The sequence below is a fragment of the Musa acuminata genome, chromosome BXJ3-9 (genome assembly GCF_036884655.1).
Source record: "Musa acuminata AAA Group cultivar baxijiao chromosome BXJ3-9, Cavendish_Baxijiao_AAA, whole genome shotgun sequence".
Taxonomy (NCBI): domain Eukaryota; kingdom Viridiplantae; phylum Streptophyta; class Magnoliopsida; order Zingiberales; family Musaceae; genus Musa; species Musa acuminata.
Genome location: NC_088357.1, coordinates 48,650,947 through 48,673,475, shown reverse-complemented (window position 1 = coordinate 48,673,475; position 22,529 = coordinate 48,650,947). Strand labels below are relative to the sequence as shown.

General features: G+C 36.2%; 2 protein-coding genes across 9 annotated transcripts; one reads left to right on the top strand and one right to left on the bottom strand.

Moving 5' to 3' along the window:
- Nucleotides 1-51: 51 nt before the first annotated feature.
- LOC103999496 (uncharacterized) lies at nucleotides 52-8,968 on the bottom strand. Its single transcript, XM_009421256.3, has 12 exons — nucleotides 8,824-8,968; nucleotides 8,628-8,742; nucleotides 7,726-7,801; nucleotides 6,206-6,302; nucleotides 5,153-5,255; nucleotides 4,892-5,025; nucleotides 4,633-4,810; nucleotides 4,390-4,547; nucleotides 1,587-1,796; nucleotides 1,159-1,506; nucleotides 872-998; nucleotides 52-360 (listed from the first exon to the last, which is right to left on the bottom strand). Exons 1-12 carry the CDS (start codon nucleotides 8,953-8,955, stop codon nucleotides 209-211), a joined length of 1,830 nt encoding a protein of 609 aa, XP_009419531.3. The 5' UTR covers nucleotides 8,956-8,968; the 3' UTR covers nucleotides 52-208.
- A 2,256-nt stretch (nucleotides 8,969-11,224) lies between these two features.
- LOC135649505 (uncharacterized) lies at nucleotides 11,225-22,469 on the top strand. Of its 8 annotated transcripts, none has more exons than XR_010501290.1 (15): nucleotides 11,225-11,453; nucleotides 11,963-12,168; nucleotides 15,919-15,969; nucleotides 16,881-17,011; nucleotides 17,123-17,239; nucleotides 17,377-17,499; nucleotides 18,022-18,077; nucleotides 18,505-18,680; nucleotides 19,100-19,153; nucleotides 19,816-19,925; nucleotides 20,139-20,252; nucleotides 20,540-20,665; nucleotides 21,205-21,282; nucleotides 21,507-21,593; nucleotides 22,150-22,469. XR_010501290.1 is itself a non-coding variant. In XM_065167958.1 (13 exons), the coding sequence occupies exons 2-13, from the start codon at nucleotides 11,992-11,994 to the stop codon at nucleotides 22,178-22,180; spliced, it is 1,266 nt and encodes a 421-aa protein (XP_065024030.1). In that variant the 5' UTR covers nucleotides 11,225-11,453; nucleotides 11,963-11,991; the 3' UTR covers nucleotides 22,181-22,469. The 8 variants fall into 8 exon arrangements, 3 of the variants coding, with proteins under 3 accessions (XP_065024030.1, XP_065024031.1, XP_065024029.1); XR_010501286.1 differs by having other exon boundaries at nucleotides 21,127-21,282; XR_010501288.1 differs by lacking the exon at nucleotides 11,225-11,453 and adding an exon at nucleotides 11,485-11,703 and having other exon boundaries at nucleotides 21,127-21,282.
- Nucleotides 22,470-22,529: the final 60 nt, after the last annotated feature.

The window sequence follows — 22,529 nt, the reverse complement described above, 5'->3', positions numbered from 1 at the left end:
ATATATATATAATTAAATTAAAGATACTAATACCAAATAATTTGCGTCAGAGAGAATAATGTCCCGATAGAGACAAAAATCAATAAGTAGTGTTTTTTGGTTTAAGAATTTTGGTCTCGACTCGTTAGAATTATATAGTTTCCCCATTTTATTCTAAATAATTTATATAAACCTTGGATTCCTTCAGTGATGCTACCTACATCCTCTTTCAGTGCCTGAAGTGCCTGACATTAGTGAAGAGAAGAGAAACTCCATACTTGTTGCAGCACTCCACAGCATCTCCATCTCTGATGCTACCTCCAGGCTCTGCGATCACTCCGATGCCTTTCTCGCATGCCTCTTCAACCGCATCCTTCCAAGCTGCCAATGCAGTATTCTCAGTTTAGATGATAACATATTTGCATCTAAATTCTACTCAAAGCTAAAGCAGTAAGAAAAAGGGAACATATTACATTTCACCAACACAAAGTATACAAATATGTTATGTTCTGCTCCAAAAAAAAATAAATTAGTGCTTTCCATGCATTTGTAATTCATGACACAGAAGTATACAAAGTGTGGCCTCAGATAGGATGAACCCTATAAAGATGTCCGTCAACCCATTGATGGAGTCCTCTCAACAAAATCAAGCACATGCAAGCACAAGTATGAAAGACGAACGGAAAGGCATCCACAGGATAATGCACGAAATATGTGAGTGTGCAATGAACCATTTAAGCAGCAGTTATATGACGGCCGAGAAAACAGGTTCAAGAAAATCAGGAACTAGTGAGAATTCAACCAGATGCATACGCTTTACTGTTAAACATGAAACCTAATGCGAAATATATTTAAGAGAGTAGATCGTGTATCACTGGCATATATTTCTTACCAAATGGGAAGAATGCATCGCTAGCCAATGCAGCTCCTTTTGCTTCTTCTCCTGCTTTCCTAAAAGCAATTCTTAAGCTCTCCAGCCTATTTGGTTGACCACTCCCCATTCCCAGCATACAGTTATTCTGAGAAAAGTAGAAGACCCATTTTTTTCCATTATGGGTTCATTTGGTTCGTTAGTTTGAGTAACAAAAGTAAACTTACAACATGAGGAACACAATATTATATTGCCACAAATTCAAAAGAAAACTTGCAGTACTGAAGTGGAGAAAATAAGCAACTAACCTTAGCTATTACAATGGCATTACTCTTGACATGCTTGACACAAAGCCACGCAAACTCTGCATCGTGGTGCTCGGCCTCTTGTGGAACCCTTTTTGACATCACATTGAATTTGACATCTTCTGGGGTTAAGCCATCCGAGTCCTGAGCTAACCAGCCCCCACCAACCTGTCTCAGTGAGAGCATTCCTTTCTCACTCTTTTTTGCTTCAAGAATCCTCAAGGTTTTGGACTTCCCACGAAGAATCTCGAGGCCTTTCTCTGTGTATTTAGGTGCAACCACTATCTCATAAAACATTCGAGTCGCACCATCTGTTGGACTCCTAAATTCTCGAATCTCCTTCGCAAGATCCTGGACATTTGATTGTGTGAGATGAATAGATGTAAATCAACATACCAGCCAAATAAGCTTTCATTTATATTGTTTCTGACCTCGTCAACTGTTGTGTTGAAAGCAACAATGCCACCAAATGCACTGACAGGATCAGCTTTTACAGCTAACCTGTATGCTTCAAGAATATCTTGTCTGGATGCTACACCACATGGATTTGTGTGCTTCACAATCACACAAGTAGGGCTCTTGAACTCTGATACACAATTCCATGCTGCATCAGCATCCAAATAATTGTTGTAAGACATCTCCTGCACCAAACGGGAAGGTATTAGAATATTGGCATTAAAGAACCGATCATAGCAAAAAATTCATACCTGAAGAAGTATGTGAAGGCTTAAAGCTAAACTGATCCTCAAGGAATTTAGATTTGACAGATAAAACATTCACATAGTCTGTAATCAAGTAAGAAGAAATCTAACATGCAGCGGAACTTTCCCGCTTTTCTTTTTTGAGTAACTGCTCTAATTCAACATAGAGGGGATAGTTTTCATGCATTCAAGGATATATAATTCAGCCAAATGGATTATAAATCAAAACTAGACAGCACTTACTTCAACAAAGATATGAACACCATCTTCTACTAGGTTGGAAAATAGTTCTGCACACTACAATATTTTCCTATCAACATAATAGGTCAAAAAAAAAAGTTTTTTCTTTCTTCTCAACCAATCAAAACAGATATCCAATATAGGTTTATGGTCCAACTCAATTTCACTATCATAAAAACAAACTATTTCAACAGAAGAATCTTTGCACAACCACCCTATCTTAAAAGGTTGTGCTCATCAAAATTTCCAGGTGGCAATGGAACTGTTACATTTGTTAAATTTCTTGCTGAACATAATTATTAAATTCCTGATAAAAGCTATGGCTTTATTTGCTTACCATTTTTTTCTTGGATATCTAGAACTCAGTAATTGTTACTTCCATTTTCTCGTGTACTGAAGATAGTACATCATATACAAAAAAAACTGATTAATAATAAATTGTCCATTGGAGGAATAGATAACAAAATTCGAGGCACTTTTAAAGTCACAAAATCCACTTTGCCACTTGAACTTGGCTTAAGTGTCATCTTTGTTTTCATGTCAATGAAGCAATCTTTGCAACAAAAGATTTAATATGATAAATTAAATTGTATAATCTGTAACAATACATATGCCAATCTCAGCAAAACACAACACTCACCAACATGTATGTGATCATTAACACTCTCAATAGAAGAGACCAAGGATTGAAATTTCGAGCCGATCGGCTATGCCGATCTTTGGCTGGTCTGGTATACACCGGCATTCTAACACACGATACATCGGAACGTGTCAACAATTCCAAAAACTGTTCAGAAAATCTATAAAAATACATGAAAATTAGGAAAAAAAAAAACCTAAATTAGGGTATTTTAATTAGAACTAAATGCAAATTTAGTTCTATTTCAATAAAAAATATTCAAATAAAGAAGAGATAGCGAATCTGTCTTTTTTGAACACTGATGAGCAGCTTAGCGGCATGTTCCAAACGGTTCTTCCGTTGATATTGAACAAGAGTGAGAATTGTAAGAAAGAGACGATGGTTGAGTGAGAAAGAGTGGTAGAAGATGTGAGATTGAAATAGGATGAAAGAGGGGGAAGGAATAGGGTTAAATAGGCATTCAAAACCAATTCAATCTGGGCCCATGATTGATTTCAATCGAAATCCAACCACTAGGTCAAATTTCGACCATTTCACCCAGTATGAAGGGTGTATTGCTCGATACGCCCCCCAACTAGTATATCATCCGGCACAGGATGCTTTGCATTCCAGTCGGCTATTGGACCGGTATGTACCACCCGTATTATACTGTTTCGGGCAATACGTCATACCATGGAAGGGACAATAATCAAGAACAGGAAAGAAAGAAATATTTTGACTCGCATGACCATATCAGATAAATATATGCAATTATATGGTCCATGGTAAGCTTGAGTTCAGCATAAATATAACGGGTTTCAGAAGCAAGAGAGAATGATTTTGACTCACTAGAAATTTCATAAACAGATGATTACACTTACAACTTGACGAGTTCCAATTAACCTAACCTGCTGAATTTATAAGCTTTCAAAATTTTAGCCATTTCTTGTACCAAATATTGGCAGTTGGCAAAGTAACATGTCATCAACCTTTTATCGATCGTGGCATAATATTTTAAATTAGTTTCCACATCCCACAACCACTTCACAACCTCATAAAACCAATAATGTTTAACCAGGGTTTTACATCTCGAGTATCGGACCCGTGCCGGTTGATGGTCAAACCAGTACAGGTATACTGACACATATTATGCCGGTATGTATTATGGTACCAAGAAGGGAAAGGTGGAGGAGGTGGCAGTTGACAGGAGGGGAAGGAAAAGAAGAGAGGATGAGGGTGCAGGTGCAGACGAGAATCAAGGAGGAGAAGAGGACAATTACCTGAAGGTCCAGCAATGGCAGGCAACCAGGTGGCTGGTGAGTGGGTGGCACTGCATGTCATGAGTGTCCACATCACGCTAAAACCCTAAAGAATAAGACAGTTTGGAAAGGGACGGTCTGCGCCCCCATTCATGCTCTGATGAAAAAGTACTGGCACACTACAGTGTTTAACTAAGTTGTGACAATCTTGTGTACTATGATGAGCAGCACACTACCGTGTGACAAACAAAATTTGCTAAAGTTGATAATGACTAACATCCAATAAAAAGCTTTGACTGCAAAAGGGGGAGATCAACAATCAGATGTAGGATCACAAAAAACATTTTAGTGACATCATGTCTAGTGCAGTAGGAGACGCGAAAATGTATCTCCATATGTCACAAGCCTTTCTCACCTTCCCATGATGTTGTATGGCAGTGGCAATACCACCCGAATTGACCACGGATATACTCTTGTCCCCATAAAATGCAGCCTTCTGGTGAGGATTTTCACCATATCGAAGTGTACTTTTGAGTGAGAGTGGTACCGTAAAGCTGGGTGGAAGCTTTTCTCCTAAAGAAGACAATATCAAACAATAATTTTGACAACTTGATTATGAGGTTGTATGACCCGAAAACGAGTGATAATGATGCTTTACCATTCTCTGTTTGCTTCCACAACCACTCTGAGACAGCTGAATCATAAGTAGCAACATGCTGAAAAGCCTTCCAGGCCAGTTTCCTGCGGAACTCCTGATCATCTTGTTCTCTGCGCAGAAATTCCAAGACAGCTGGATAGTCTTCATGATCGACAACAACCAAAACATCCTTGTGATTCTGTCAAAATAATACGCACTTTTAGCAAATCTACATGGTGAGTAAGAAGTACCAATGTCCAATGACTTCCAAAATGATAACCTTAGCTGCAGCTCGTATCAAGGTAGGGCCACCAATGTCAATATTCTCAATTCCATCCTCAAAAGCAATTTTATTAGAAGAAGTAACTTTTTCATAGAATGGATACAAGTTCACCACCACCACATCAAATGTACCTGAAAAATATCTTCAATCCTAAAATATCCTATTTCTATGGCAAAGTGGATCATTTATGCCAAAATGAGATTAGCAAGATACTCAAAGAATGAACAGTGTAAAATAACATAATGGTGAACAACTCACCAATACCATGCCTATTTAAGGCTTCCATGTGATGATGGTGATCTCTTCGAGCAAGAATGCCACCGTGTATGCTAGGATGTAAAGTTTTCACCCGACCATCTAGCTGCAATAATCAATAAGCCATTTCATTGTACATCATGTATCAGTATCAAAGTATAATTCTCTTAGTTTATCTTCTATTTAACACTTTCATATAAAGCTAAGAGGACCACAGGGCTTTCTATTTGTAGAGATATCAAGAGGATTTCCTACCAGTTAATAGAGAACAATCAACATCTAAACCTAAGAAATGAAACAACCATTTAACACAAGACAACTACCTTTGAATTCCAATTAGAAGATTCCAAATAAAAGTCATACTGAAAATGAGAAATCTTCAAAGTTTAATTCAATATTGTAACTCAACTAACAAACAGGAACACAAAACACAATCACATGTATGACACACCTCACTTGAACCTCCTTGGAGACTAAATCATAGACATTACAAAAACTATTTTTCCGGCTAAATAATAAACAGTCACAAATTACAAACATTTCAGTGAAAAACAAAATACGTGTCTCAATCAAAGCCCCTGGAAACCCAATTCAAAGTCAAATGGACCAACTTCACATCATGTGGTTGGATTATTTGGCAAAATCATTTTAAGTTTTAACTAATAAGTCAGTTTGGACTGCACAATGAGATGCTTTTCTTTGTTGATACAAAGAGAGCAATCATCCCTCCAATTCTCTTTTCTGTTCCATCCATGATATTTTACATACATCTTCATAAACTAGATAGATCACAATAGTTGAGTTTGTTCTTTCAATCTAAGCCATCATTTTTCCAAAAAAAAGAAACAAGACTTGGAACTAGTTAAGCTATCACAGGGTGACAATAAAAGAGAAAATAAAAAGACATCCACATAATCAAGTTACACTAAATTTGCTCCAAGTTCCAAAAATGCAGAAGTTAACTAACAGAAGTTAACTAAAATATTTAGGAAAAGAAACACCTATGATGATGAGACAACAAAAAGTAGTCAATAGAAATAACTTAATTAAGTTTACCATTTCTGGGAAATGGGTAATATCTTCAACCTTGGTGACAGAGACACCAGATTCTTCTAACGAGGATGCTGTGCCTCCAGTTGAAACAATAGAATACCTACAAGAATATAGCTGTCTGTGAAGCCATGCAATAATAAAATTTAAAAACAACTGTAATCCTGCCCGCCACAGGCTGAGTTACATGTGAAAATAACTGCAAGAGACAGATCTTAAGAAATGTAGCTGAAATAAAGAACAGTATAAATCTTGAAACTTAAAGCAAGATGACCATGAAATGCTAATTGACACATCTACAATATTACCTAACAAATTTACACACCAAAAGAGTAAATATATGTCCAGTCAGAACTCAAGAAAAAAGTCCATGTAAATGCTTACAGGGAGAAAACAACAAGTGGTTAAATTATTGGTCTGCCAGCTTTCCATGGTTTACAAGGTACACATAACTAGTCAGTAAAATTATAGGTTTTTTCACTCACAAGGAATTGGCTCATTAGGTGATGAAGGTGATTATTAGTCATATGTGCATTTTCTTGAATAAAGGTAGTCTATATATTTTTCTGCTCACTGTTGGTATGAACTTATCTTATGTAAAAGCTCTGGGCAATTCAGGCCGTTCGGTCACAACAGGCATAATCATGAAGCCACTTCCATCCATGCACCTCAAAAAGAAGTTTATTAATACTTTACACTAATTAAAACCATGACTTTCCACATAAAACCAAATTAAACACCAAAAAGATAGTCAATGTTTTGGTCAAGCGATAAGGTAAGGCCTTTTCCGAATTGTTCCAGGCTTTCAGCCACTTCCAAAGAAAGAAATGTATTTTTTTCACCAAAAAGAAATGTTATTGTGACACAAACCTCTATTAATGTTACAGGACAACTGCTAATTATAGTGAAAAAAGATATCGAACAGTTCATCAATCATCAAGTGTTTAATGAAATATTCCAGAGAGAGATCTAAATGAGACATCATATAACTCTCTTGAAGGGCATATTGGCAAGGCATTGGCTTTTAAATTACAAGTTTACCCAAAAAAACTATCGAATGAGTTGGGGCAGGAAAGATACTACAATCTTGTGTAGAGAGGGTGTGGGCTCCTCTTTTGCATTGACATCCAGTAATTAATCAACAGGTTGGCTAGCTCTTTATCACTCGGTGATGCATACCAACCAGTAATTGAACAAACTTCTGTGGAGGATAGGCACTATGATCCAGCTCTATTTGAGGATAAGAATGTCCTAAACAACAAAGAAAAATTGAACTGAACTATGCCAAAATCTCTCGAAGAAAAGTTAGAGCAAAACTAGAAGACTACAGTTTGGATAAAAAATATTCATTTATATGATAATATATTTTGCTTTCAAGCAACCAAGGAAGAGGCCACCTACTACGAAGTAAAGAATCTGAATACAATCATATAGATAACAGGTAATCATAAAGAATAGACATCATGTGCTCAAATTTTGAAAGCCATGCCAAATATGAAACTTCAGGAAGTAGCACCAAAACTCACCCTAAGCATTGGAGTTCATTTCCAAGAAAAGCTAACTCTCGCTTATCTGACAATGATATTAATGCTTGCTTGTGCCCTATCAATAAGGTTATGAACATTAGCCGATAGACTGAAAAGAAACATCAAAAACCAAAAGAAATGGCTTTTTTTTTTTTTTTGCAGGACTCTAGTCTAGATGTACTTAAGATGGTACATGTATACACACATTTCCCCCAATATTACACACAGACTTAAAGCAGAAATTCTGACTGCAGTAGTAACATATATAATGGATTATAAACACCAAAATAAATGAACAAATTCATCATACATGTACTACCTTACGCAAAACTATATACAGACATGAAGCAGAAAAGTATCACTTGCATACCTCAGTTGTTTCAGAGAAAATTTTCTACTTATGAGCTATGCTCATGTCAGTGATGATAGCAGATGCTTTAATAATTAAGCAAAAATCATATCACGTCGGTGTCACAAGAGGATGCATTTAAATTTAGTTCATTCCAATTTCATATGTTGAAATTATTTTTTTGGAGATTACAAGAGAAAGAATACAATAACCACCTAGGACATTACGTCAATAGGCCAAGCAGGAGACCATCGGGCACATGGCCTTGTTGAACTTTGCTCTTCCCTTTTGTGTGACTCCTAATTTCACCGTTTAATTGTGCAATTCAACTTGAGCAAAAGACTCTTACGGTCCATTCAATCAGCAACTATGGAAAATCCCATATTATCAAATAAGACGCATAGAAATTAAATTCCAACATTAGATTTTAACACGATGCTGATGTAAATCGCAAACATTGCACTATTTCCCCCAGACAATCGGAAAACAACATGAGGAATTCGGTTTTCCGTTCAAGAAACTCAATAACAAAAGAAAAGAAAGCAAAGAATACCAGTGGATAAAGCAGGAGAGGGGGCCTTCTGGGTTTCCACATCAGCCATGCCTCTGATCGAACTGCGAGTCACAGTAGAATATCGACACCGAACGACAGAGAGGAATATTGGATCCTGTTGCGCAAAAACAAGAATACAACACCAAGTCGGTATCTTGCACCTCGGAGAGATGGACGGGAGAGGAGCGAGACTTACTTGTCGGACGCGTTGAAGGCACCGACGGGTAGAATAGACAAGGCGGCGAGCGGCTCCGTTGGCGGCGGCGGGAGCGGCGGAGAGAGAGAGAGGCATCCTTTCCCTTAATTTATTTCCGCCGCTGGGACGCATGAGAAGCGGAGAAGGATTTATGGTAGGCGGGAGATCGACTTCTTAGGATTACCTATGTCTTCGCCTGGCACCAAAGTGGGACCCATCTATGAAGCGGCTTCAAGTCCTCGACCACGATACGGGGCAGGTAGGCGTCGGGTGACGGTTGAATGGGTAAAAGAACTAGCACAGCGATACCCTATCAAATTAACGGGTGAAGACGCGTAGAGACGACAGTGGGATCGGTGGGGCTCACGTCCTCCATCGAGTCGCCTCGGGCACCGACAAAGCGGGTGTCGGAGAAACGGGTGTGTAAAGTAATATCGTTCTTTAGCGGATTCGATTTAGGGATCGGAGATATGACTTGGAAAACTAGGAGGGTAATTTCCTGGTATTTTGCGCCCCCTCATTTTCAAAATACAGTAATTTTGGATAGGATTACAAAGATTAATCATATCAAAAAATTTATAATTCAATCTTAATTAATTTAAATATTCATAAATCATAATTTTAGCTTATATATATATATGTGTGTGTGTGTTAAAGTTATACAAAATATCTTATTTTATATTTTTAAGTAATTTTAAATGAAATTTAAGAATATTTTACCATGTTTTGAATTAAAGGATACAATATCCTTATTCTGTGTATGACCTTAGATTTAGACATGTAATTTTTTAGATGATTTTTTATTAAATAATTATTATAATTGTATATTTAGTTATAATATTTTTGAATAATTTTGACATATTTGATTAAGAAATATGATATATAGTCATCGTCAACATGTATCCTCGTTTAGCTGACACTTTAATCACATTCAATCAATATGTAACATATGGGGGTCTTCTCTTATAAGACTAACCACATAACACGTATGAAGGTATGATTTTGAGATTAATTCTATAGTGTTGATGGAGAAATCGACTTGATATTTCGTTATTTTGCATAGTATCCTTGAGTTTAAGATATGATTTAATAATCTCATTAAATAACATTAATGTACAATCATTTTTGGTATTTATCATGATCTCGATTCCATGATTATCTATTACTTACTATGCATGTTTTTAACAATGAATATTTGACTAAATACATTTAATCTGACATTCGATTGAATCCTCCTTGTTCTTACTAACTTAAACATCATATATTATCATATCGGATATGCTCTCAGTATAGTTTTTTTTGTAAGGTATCATGTTGAATCCTCTAGTCTCCCAATATCTCAACTTAACTCGAGATAAAACTTGAAACTAGACCTACATGACTTCGAATACTCTCTACGTATCATCAAGCACAAATATGTCATAATATCACCAAATAAAAAACACTATAACTCTAATTAAAAATATTCTAACATATTTTTTTATTAATTAAATATTTATACTAATCACAACGGTGTTGATGTATTATACAATAATTAATATGAGAATTTGAATTATTTTAGATGAAAATTATAAAGGTATTGGCACATTACAAAATAAAAACATGATTAAAAAAATTCTAATTTCATTTTTTTGTGTTACGTTTAGGTCCAAATATAGTAGAAAACCTTATAATATCTATAATAATTTATTGTGAACGAATGATAACAACAAAATAACATATCATCCATTTATAGTGTTTTTGGATTTGTTGGTTTAGTAATAAATATAGTTGTAAATCAACACGGCAATCATATTTAGAAATATCATAAATAAAAAAGATACTGTAATTTTATTCGGAAATACTATGATGATAGATCAATTTAGTCTATATTGAATTTTGAGGTAATATATTTTTAAGTATATTTTGATCTTTTTATAAAAAAATAAAATTATATTTTGAAAAATATAAAAAAAAGAGAACCGGGTTTAATCGAACCAACATGGGTTTGGACCGCGTACAAGCGGATTTTGTTGGGTTGGTGGCATTCGCCACGTCTATTTCGATCATCGCTCCAATCGCCGTCATCAGACGTCACTAACTCCTTAATTACGTTGGTCAACGTTACCCGCCGACTTCACCGACCTTGTCACCAACAACCAGAGCTCTTACTAAACCTGTAGCTAAGAATCAGGTTTGCGAGCGAGTAAGTAGCGGCGAGTACTTCAAACTATTTTGGCACTTCAAATGCTCAGCCCTTTCGACGAATTGTTGTCGCCAGGTGGGCGGTTGCTGTAAATATATGTAAACACACTCACCCGAACGTACCTCTCCTTTGTAACCCGAATCTCTGCTGGGACCCGCAACTCCCTTCAATCTCACGGCACGGCTGGTAAAATTGCACTCCAGTCATCCCAGCCTTCGCTGCTTCATTCGCCCGATACCGAATGCCTATCGCCCGTCTCTGTCTCCTTTGTCGCTGCTGCAATCGCCTATTGCCAATCTCTATCCATCTCCTTTTGTCTCTCATCCCGTAAATTAGTAACTCCGCCGATCCCATCGATCGGTTTTTTCTTTTGCTCGAAGTAAAGCGGCGAGAAGAAAGAGGACGGGTTTTTATTGGATCTTCTCGCCTGTTTTCATCGTTCCGGGTACGACGCCATTACCATCGATTATTTTTGTTTTCGTTTGTCAGCGGTTCGATTCATGAAAATTGATGCAATGGTTTCTTTTTGAAATGAAGAGGTGGATAGAGATCTTCTGGATCTCCCCGCCAGAATGTCCTCCTCCTCTCCGTGCGATAACTACGTTTTGGGTCTTTTTCTTTCTTTTTGGAAAAATGAACTAGTCTCGTAGAATCTCCAATTGTTTCTCGGAATCGTGTTTTCTCGAAACAAGGAGGTAAAAAGAAAGCGGAAACTCCTCGCTCCATCTCCTTGCCTACTTCCACACCTCAGGGTTCTTGGATCTTATGTATTATTATTATCTCTTTTTTTTTGGAAAAATGATGGGATAACTGCGTAGAATCATGGAGCTAACGGTTAAGATTTGTCGATCTTTAGGCAAATGCACATTTTATACTTCATTTTATTGCTTGCTGAATTTTGTAACGAGGAATTCTTTTTTGTCGATGCTTATGATGCTATCTTTCTGCTGTTAGATCATTGGACACATCCGAACAATTTGGAGATGTCAGTGAGCTACAAATATTGGGATGATTGTGTGGATCCGGAGGAGATGCAATTGTTGTGGAAGGACGCGGATGTGTGCAAGGAATGGATCGATGCGGGAGAAAAGATGGGGAAGAAGGTTCTCCTCTCACGAGATCCTGAGGGACAGCTGTATCTCACGCAAACAGAAATGAGGGTATATGATTAATTTAAAACATCACACTTTTTTTGTGCAAATATAGTTGTGAAGATAGAAGTAACGCTGCCCTGTTTTTCTTTTTTCTTTTTCCTTTCTTCTTTTTCTATATATTTCTTAGGTTACAAAGTTTTTACTAAATTCAATCTTGCAGTTCATAAAATTCTTGTTGTACCACCGAAGGACTGTTTTGCTCCGAGTGTTTGCAATTCAAGGCAATATTATCTTTCGTGCTCTAGAATGCTCAGTTTATTTGGTACTGTTGAATAAAAGTACCAATCCACTCCTTATCACCAGTTAAGTTGCTTAGTGTTTTCGCATCTACCCAGTAAGTACCTGAAATTGGACTTGACGAGAGACATACAAAGGAGGTTGTGACTTGTGAGCAGAAATATCAGGTCTTTTATTGATGATGATTTAAACTGAAAAATGGTGGAAACTTGTGCAAACATTGCCAGCTGTTGTGCATCACTTCAAGGATAGGATAGAAAATAAGCAAATGGAAATATGTTATTTCAAGGTCTGCTAGGAGGTTTCTTGTTCATGAACACACAGTACCTGGATTAGTGAGACCAAGTGACAGCATTGCATTGACATTGCAGGTCAAAGTTGTAGAGATAAGATTGCGGGTGAGAAGGAAAGACATAAAGATCCAAGTCATGAAGAAGACTGGGTATATGATATAATGGAAATTGTCTTGAGGACCACAATTGATTGTATCAGATAGCATTTTATCAGCCAATTTGATCTGTCTATTTGATCCCAGCTTCAAAGTTCTAATAATGATTCTGGGATTTTTTTTTCTGTTGCTTCTTCAAGTATTCTTCATTCTGATTTGATTAAAATCTTAAGTGGATTAATGTCCTCTATCATGCCATGTATGGGTTTTGTACCCCTTTTCATTTTTTCTTGAATTGTAACCTCAATAGCAAGTATGATTTTTGTCATAGGTGCTATTTCACTAGTGCTTTTTAGCAAATATTTTAATTTCGAATAATATCGCCCGTACCGGGTGGTATCAACCTGGCTGCGACGAGGGAAGAAGAAGTGTCGAGGGAGAATAGGAAAAGGCACTTGAAGAAGAGGGAGAATCGAGAGAACCTCGACCCTTTCCGATCCGACATTGCCCTCCCTCGATGATCTCGATCCAAAAGGTAACGGAGAGGCGACGGCTCAGCTTCTTCTTCGCTGAAGTGTCACGCACTTAGCTGGTTTTGCCTAAGTCATGCGGCACCCTTGCGTGTCCATTCGCAAAGGTCAGCCTCCTCGAAACCTCCTATGGTCCCTTAAGACCTATAAAAGAAAAAATGGGTTAGAAAAAGCATCTCACTCGGGATCCACAAGCAATCATTTCAGTAAACACTTCATAGTCAATGCAAATTACAAACAGACTGTACAAGCTCTGAACGGTCGTACAACAAAGGTTCCCACATGACACAACCTTTGTTTGCAAGCCTAGGACGACCACCAAAACCAAAGAAAATGGAGCTGCTAAGCCTACTGCTAGTTCTTTATATGCTGTGCAAAATATAAACAAAACCGAAAGACACGGACATACATAAGCATTACATCGAATACCCCGTTTACAATTTTGTCCATGACAGAAGGCTGAAGACACCTGCGACTTTTGCCACGTTCTTTGTCGAAGGCTGGAGACGCCTATGGCCTTCGCAGCGTTCTTCGTGGAAGGTCGGAGACGCCAACGGCCTTCACCGAAGGCCGGAGGTGTCTGTGGCCTTCGACGAACGCCACAGATGAGGAGAAGACTAGTTTTCTCCTCGTCTGACACGATGAGGAGAAGAAAAGGAGGCAACGTCGCCGAGTCTGCGTATGCTTCCTTTTTTTTATAAATATTATATATATATATACACACACACGCGTATCGAGCGGTACACCCTAGCGTGCTGCTCAGTATGCTTGTATCGTACCATACCGAGCAAAGCTCGAAACACCAGTACGATACAAAATTATGAACCTTGTTTTTTAGTTTTATAAATTTCATGGCATAACTTATAGATTACCTTCTAAGTTGAGCGTTTCTTCAATTTTTCCCATGCTGGTTTGATTTATTAAGTATAATGAAAAAAAAAATGCATCCGTAACAAGCATTTTTTGCGACAACAATATAGAAGACTCGCTCGTTCATCTCCCTTGTCTTCAATCTTAAGCATAAACAAGCTCTATATGCATAGCTGATTAGAGGATCAATTTAGGTGATTGGAAATAATTTGGAGTAGAAGTGTAGAACCACGGGCTTGGATCATGGGATTAGCTGACTATTTGTCAGAAAAGGATACATACTCATATGCAGCTTTACCTGCCTTAGATACATGTGGGTTCCAGCAGCATGTGGGTCCCACATGGTCCTACTTTGCCTATATAATTGCCCCACAGGTATGACAGTGAGGCACCAATGCAGTTGGAAAACCACTGCTTTTTGTTGGAATACAACAGGGGTTGGCTGGAACTGCCTGAGATGGTTCTGGGCCTGTTAAAACAATCTTGAAAAATTTATGAGAGACCCAGCCATTCACGAGGGTGGCCAATCCAAGCTCACTTATTTATTTGGTCGTAATTCATTTATTTGATTTCACTATAATGTTCACTCTTGTCTATTTGAGGTGTAATCCATTTCTTCATTATCATAACTGCTGCAAAGTTTGTTCTCTAGATAGATCTTCCAACCAGCTTCTTTAAGGTGAATTATCGCAGGCAATTAATGCTAATGATGTTGGTCCTGTTGCTTTCTTGTCCTTGGTGCTGCTTATACTAATTTATAGGTGTTAGACCTTTTTGCAATAATGTTGCTTAATACTTCTTGCTTAATATTATATGCCTTTTCTTTTTTGTTCATGATGATACAATTCTTTTGCACCATTAAGTTTCATATGATTTTCAACTTTATGTCACTGGCTTCTTGGCTGATCTAATTTAATATTGTATCTTACTTGTCATGGTTTGCCATCCTGGTGGCATGGAAAATTCATTTTAGGATAGAAATGCTGGTTTTGGTCGCTACTGGTCAAATATTAGTCCATGCTATGCTAACATATGCCATAGAGCATCTATGTTTTAATTCTTTTTGACCTTTCTGTAAAGATTTTTGGTTCTCTTGAAGTTTCTTTGCATTTTAAATAAATAAATAAAAGATAAGAGTGAAAAGAGTTATATTAAATCAATGACCATGAATCAAGATTCAAAGCACACAAAATAATGTTTTACATTTTCATTTAACTAGAATGAAATTTTGTTTGGCCCTTTTAACTTATTTCTTTATTTGGACAAGTTTAATATATAAACACCAAGTTCATATTGCTTTTGGATTAAATTGCCAGCATTAATATCTTTATCATGAATTAGAAACATATGCATCGTGCTAGGTGGTTATCAAGTAACACTATAGAGGTCATTGGATGTAAAAGATTAGGTTATATTTAAGTTTTATAATCGCAAAATTCTTAATGAAATAACAGAACACTGGGAATTGCTTGTACCATGTTGGTCAGCATGACTGACCATTTGGAATCGTCAGGCCAGCCATACCTTCAGTCTAATGGCATGGGATATGACAGAGCAACTCATTGCCTATGATCTTTATTAATCTGTGGTTTGACATTGTCTTCATGTTGACTACTTATAGCCAGTCCATGCCACCCTTCTGTCATTCACTCTTTCATGGTTGTTGAAAAACTTTTTTGTTAATGCTGCTTGTTCATCTTTCTAATATATAAGTATGCATCTTTCTTTCAGGCTGTTGCTGAAATTGTTGTCCATCTGCACTTCAATTCACAATTGGCATCGGTACTGCTTGTTTCATTTGCATTTTTACTTCATTACAGCAGGTATTAATTTGTGATTGATGCTTGGCTATGTTGGCTGAAAATGCTTCTTTGTTTCTTGCTTGTTTCGCCATAATGTTGGATACATTATTGTGGTCTATTTGATTGAATTTTATATAAATCTTTTTTTTCTGACATAGAGACAGTTTATTTACATATCTCTATGTTCATGATTCTCATACTTTTTTGCAAAATTTTACAAGATCTATCTTTTTCATCAGTTGGCATGATAAAAATTCTGAAGAGCATTTGGCTTCTTGTTAATGTTTTGATAAACTTGTGCTTGAATGTTTTGAGTGAATGCATTAAGTGAGTTGATCTTTTTTTTTTCATAAAACTAATATAAATATCTGTTTTCTCATTCCCCTAGCTTTATAATCCCCCTTCTCTCTTATGTTGCTGCACCTCTATTTACTTAATTTCACTTCTTTATCTGCAGTGACAGCAAAGCAGATGCTTTATCAATAGACATAACTCATTTGTTATGTCTGGAGTTTCTTGTGTCATATCTGTGTAATTTTTTAGTACCCACTTTGGGTTTCAATTCTTTTTACCTTAAACTTCACTTTGGATGTGACCTTTTCCTTCTGGTTAAATTTAAGCATTTCTTCTTCACTTTCAATTTTTTAGATGTGCCATGTGTGTAATGCACAGAAATATAATGCATTTTATGAAATGTTTTTTTTATCATAGGTTAAGTATTCTAGTCTTATGGTTAATGCACAAAAAACAATAGTGCATTTGTAGGAAATGTTCTTTTGATCATAGGTGAAGTATTCTACTCTTATGCAGCCATTTTAGAAATGCTTATATTAGCCATTGAAGATACTATTGTTCCAAAATTTTCAGCATGCATCTCTTCTTCTACTGCAGGATATGATATGTGCTCTTGCTGAAATTGTCAGTGACAGACAACTTCAGGCAGAGTATTATGATCGAAAGACAAAGCAGGCTAGAATTGGCATAATGCAGATAGCTCCAGAAAATGCAGAATGGCTTGTCAGGTCTCATACATCCAAACGTCCTGATAACTTTGTCAGCAAGTAGAATAATCTTAATCTTCTAACACATGGATGTGATATGATTTTTTGGTTGAAATCTGATAAGTTTTCTAGGGAAATGGGCTACCGGAACTATGAAATAGAGGGAATGTCAACATTGCTATTCAGGCCATTTGTGAACGTCTACTTTGGAGCAGCTTATCTAAAGTGGCTATCCTATTGTGATGGAAAGTACGTGTAAGATTACAGATGGTTGTAGTAAAAGCTATTGTCTGTCTTTCTCCTTCCATCATAGTAATACCTTCCTACTATGATGATGTGTGTTAAGATATGTTAAGTTATAAATCTGATTTGTGCTGTTGATGCAGAGAAAGGACTGAAGAGTTTGTCATTAGAGCTTACAAAGGGGGTATCAAGAAGGCTACTCATAAGTCAACAGCTGACTTTTTCCAGCGTTATCTATCCATCAAACAGAGTTTGCTCCCCAAGAGGTTGTTAAATCTGAATAAGAAATTCAATCATGTTTATATTTGCAAACATGGATACCAAAAGCCTTGAAGTGCTCAACTGCAATTGGATATTTGAAAAAAAATGAGCTAGATGCAAAATTTCTGTTTGCTGAAATTCTGCAAACTTATCGCCAATACTTTTTGAGGCTTTTTGGACACCTCAGAGATAAGTTACTAAAAATTGCCTCAATTCTGGAGAAGTGTGGTCTCTTGAATTTCAAAGTTAAATTGCCATTAAATTATCTCCATATGCACTACTTCTTGCTATCCCAATGTGCTTGTAAGCTTGACTAGCTAGCTGAAAGATCAACTGTCTATAACAGTTAGATTAATTGGATCTTGAGGTGTATAATTTGACCTGAACCATCCTATATGGAATGGCACAACTGGAGTTTTTTTCTCTTAGTACTTTGTTACTCATGCTTTTTTTCAGTTAATATGAATTACAATTTGCAAACATTTGTTTTATTTTTTATTATTTCCTTTTATCTCTTTTTTTTGCAGGGAAGAGGAGATATCTGATGCTTTGCATACTGCTAGACCAATTTCTGTGACTTCAGGTTGTAGTTCATTTATTACTGAATAGGGCTATCAGTTTATAATTTATAAGATAAAGAAACCACTACATCAGCCAGTTGCATCTCCAAGACTCCAAAAGTACACTTTAAAGTGTGTTTGTCCATTTGTTTGGTAATACTGATGGTTCCGTTTGTTTATTTGTTACTAGTGACATTTTGGCTTACTAGTGCCTTTGCTTTGTGGTAAAATAAAATAAAGTTTAAAATTTGATTTCTGAATTTATATTTGCTTGATTATGTGATGGTTAACTTGTTTTGTTAAGTATTTAATTTTCAATGATACCCTTAACAATATGTAGTCACGATCTCTGAAAACTTTAGTAGGCCCTTCTAATTATAGTACATCTTTGCATCTCTTTTGTCATATGGTAGAAGAGTTTGACTAAATGATATTGTTCTTTTCATATAGGATCAGGTGAAGGGTGGACATACTGGGACTATAGAGTATCATCAGAAGACATGGAAGTGCTTTGGAGGCATCCTGAAGTTCTAAAAGAGTGGACAAGATCTGGTGAGAGACGTGGGAGAGTACGCTTCTCTCATGATTCAGAGAAGAGACCTTATCTTTCTCGAGTTGAAGTTAAGGTAAAATTATGCAAAAAGAAACTTGATCCATACAGAGCATATACTGAACTAGTGAAGTGCTCATCTCTGGTCCACACCATCAAGTACTGTTTTTTGTGGCTTCAAGAGCACATGCAGAATTCTTTCTGGTACATGATTTCCTGTCATACGCAGAACTAGTTAAGGAGGTTTTTCTTTGTCTGTCTAACTGTTAGTCTGTATAGTATATAGCATAGCACATGCTTCAAAGCAGACGTCATATTGGTGAAGTCTTTTTTGAATGCCGATCTTGTGCTCATAGTCACCTTGTTGATGAACTCTATTTGAATGATGGTTATATGTGCTCATAGGAACTTATATTAAAATTTGATTTTATTGCCTAAATTATTTTAATTTAACTTGTAAAAGGCATCTCAGTTTCTATTAATTCCATTTTGCAGGCTGTTGCTGAACTAATTATTTCGCGATACTTCAGTAAAAGAGGAATAAAACCAGTAAGTTTTATTGCACAGTGTAAAGAAATTTAGAGTTGCTGCAAACATTAGAAAAGATCAAGTGTATGCTCTTTATTCTTTCTTGTCTCTTGAGCAATTATGTCTTTGGTTGTTTTGTTATGAACAAATGCCATCTTGATAATTCACAAGATGATTCTTTAAGAATATATGTGAACCTCATTAACTTCCACCTGTATCCTATCAATTTGTATTCTTGCTTATAATTCCATCCAATTTGAGCCTGTTTAACATTATTTTTGTTCTCAGTTCACCTGCTTTAAAATTTTATTTTTTATTTTTTTTTGTTTTATTTGAGTAGTTTCTCTATCTTTGTAAGATTTATTCTCTGGAAAGTTGTCCCATATCATTTTGTTTGTAGCTGATTCTATTTCCTGTCAATTGTAATTGTTCCAAAATAGTCTCTCTTTTTTTTCTGATTCTCTCTCTCTCTCACTCTCTCTCTCTCCCTCCAAGTTTAATTATTGCATTGAGCTTGTTTCTCTTTTGATTCATTTTCTTAGTTTTCTTATGAAAACATTCTAAGAAAATATTACTTCTGCATCATACAGTGAGCTGTTCATCATTCATTAAATTAATGAGATCTTCCATCCTTACTGTGGTGTTTAATTTGCCATCCACCTCTAATGGTTGATTTATGACAGACAGCTCTAGCTGCTCTTGCTGAAGTATGTAGCATGCGATTTGTTAATGGTGTTCGTGCACGTACAGGATTAATGGGAATTGATTATCCTACTGCTGCCTGGCTATACAAGTTAGTCCTTGACTATGCTTAGCTTTATCCTTCAACCACACTTGCCAGTATATGAGTGCAGTGATTGCATTGTCTAGGACCAAAATTTGCCCCATTACTTTTTTTGCATATTTCTTTCTGCGTGTTTTAGTTGCCATGTAACTGACTGTTCTGGAGCATACTGTTCTGATGCTATGCATATATGTATATATACATTAATTATCCTATCTGCAGGGATGTTGGCTGTCGGGCATATAAAGTTATGTCTGTTGATGATCTCTATAATCCTTTGGTGTCCATGTACTTTGGTGCATCTTATTTGGCCTGGCTTTCGCAGTATGAAGGGAGGTTAGTATTTAAGTACACAAATGAAATTGTCCTATAACGATTGAAGATTTTGCATCATGATGTGATTACAGTGAAAATGGTGATGCAGATTGATGGTAGATAGCATGGTAGTATTATATTTAATTTACAGGCCGAAGATAAATTTATTGGTCTTGCTTATATCATTCAAATCTATCGATGATGTGTAATTTGTGCATTTTCTTTAATAAGGGCATATATTTCAACTGCTTTAAACTTTTAATATGTTCAGGTTATCTGATTCTTTCTGTTACATTTGTCCTACCCAGAGAAAGAAGCTATCAGTTCATCGTGCAGGCCTATCTGTGTGGGCCAGAGAATGTAAATCTTCAGGAGACAGGCCCATTTTGGAATAGATTCCAGCAGGCCTTATGCTACTATGAAGATCCAAAAAAGTAAGTTTAGTTTATTTTTTGTCTTTTACTATCCACATTCAATAATTTCGAGATAGTGTCTATCATTCACTTGAACAAAATTGTGGTATCTCTTGATAGATGTGTTCTGATAGGAGTAACTCAATTTAGATGATGGAAATTGTATCTTTGCATGCATTGTCTAATCATGTGGCAACCAGTAGATCTTGTTCTCATGGCCACCCAAATGAAGTGGACATGTAATTAAGTGTTGATATTTATCTGTGATATTCTAAAATCTAAAGACCAAATGAGCGGAGATTAAAATGAAGACTTGGTGTAGAGAATTCTCGTAAATTTGAACTTGTGCTGTGACATGTCATCTTCATCGCAAGATTGAAGTACAGGTGTTATGTTATATTAGATAAAGTTTTAATCTTTCTTGTCTTGTTCTTGTCTCCTGCCAAACTGGACACTATTATCTGCACCAAAATTTGTTTCAGGTGTATATTACTGTTTCACAACACGGTTTGTATTACTAGTCAGGATTTTGTTTACAATTCTGGCTGACATATCTTCAGGGACCAAGGGAGCTGCTGCGTACTATGAAACATTAAAACTATCTCTCAGTATCTTCTTGTACATCTATTACTGCAAAAGTAAGATACTGTACTTCAGTTCCACATGCATTATCTATTCCCCCTTATATTCGACAAGACATGATATTATAATGCTATTTAATATCAGCAGTTGATTGTGTTTTTGTTCATTCGTGGTGTTATTTTAACCTTTTCTATAGTTGACGTTTGACAGTATGTGGTATTGGAGTCTACTGATTCCTATAGCATTTTCAATCACTGTTAAGAGAAATATTCTTGTGCAGCATATATTCATTAAAAGCTTTGAACATCAGACAAGCATATATTAGATACATGCAGGATTAGATGACACTTGCGACTATAATAGCAAGGTAAGAGTAATGGTGCATTTTCGTTAGTCATATATTTTCTTCTTTTTGATGAATTTTGTGTTATATTTGCAAGATTGGTGCTTTACAGAACTCTTTTATCAGAAAATCTAGAATGGTTCAGTGATTGGGATCAGAAGGATTGAATAATTGATGCATGATCTTTGTAGATGTAATAGCCATTCAACTAAAGCATAGTGAAATAACCCAACCAAATTAATGATTAGTGGCTTCTAACAACAGCACAAATTAAATGTTCTTTTGTTGAATGCTTTGAACATCCTAAAACCTGGTAGTGAGAGAGCTAAGCTCTTAGTGAGATAAGGGGTTGTTGGGTAGCATGATGAAATTTAATTTCTCATTTGATGCAAGGCAAATCCTTCTATTTTTATTGCATTGCTATAAGTTGTTTTTACTTAAATATATTGTCATTATTTTTACAGTAATCTTTGTCCTAGTCACTCTAATGTTTTTGAGAGTTATCCATTAATTATAAGTTCACCTAGTTTGTATAGAAACGACATTGAAGTATCAATTTGGTTTTGGTCTAATTGATCAGGTCGATGATCTCTGCATCAACTGGTAATTAATGTAAGGGTGCTGGATTCCTAAATTATATGATTTCGGATGCTGTCTCATACAGAAAAAATATGTTTTGGTTACCTACCTCACTGTCGATGGACTACTATTGAAGAAATTGGTTTTTTGGTTGTCGGTGCCAATTCATTTGGCTCTTTAACTCATAAACTTCATTGGAAATCAGGCCACACTGGCCGTTGCTTAATGTTCCTTTTCCTTTCTTCAAGTGCTGCTGTAATTATGTGTGGAAATATTTCCAATACATGACAGATTAATACTCGTCCACATGACTCAGCCGTATACCATAGTTTGCAGTTGAATCGTGTTGGCTATTATGCACACATATTGCAGCATTATTTG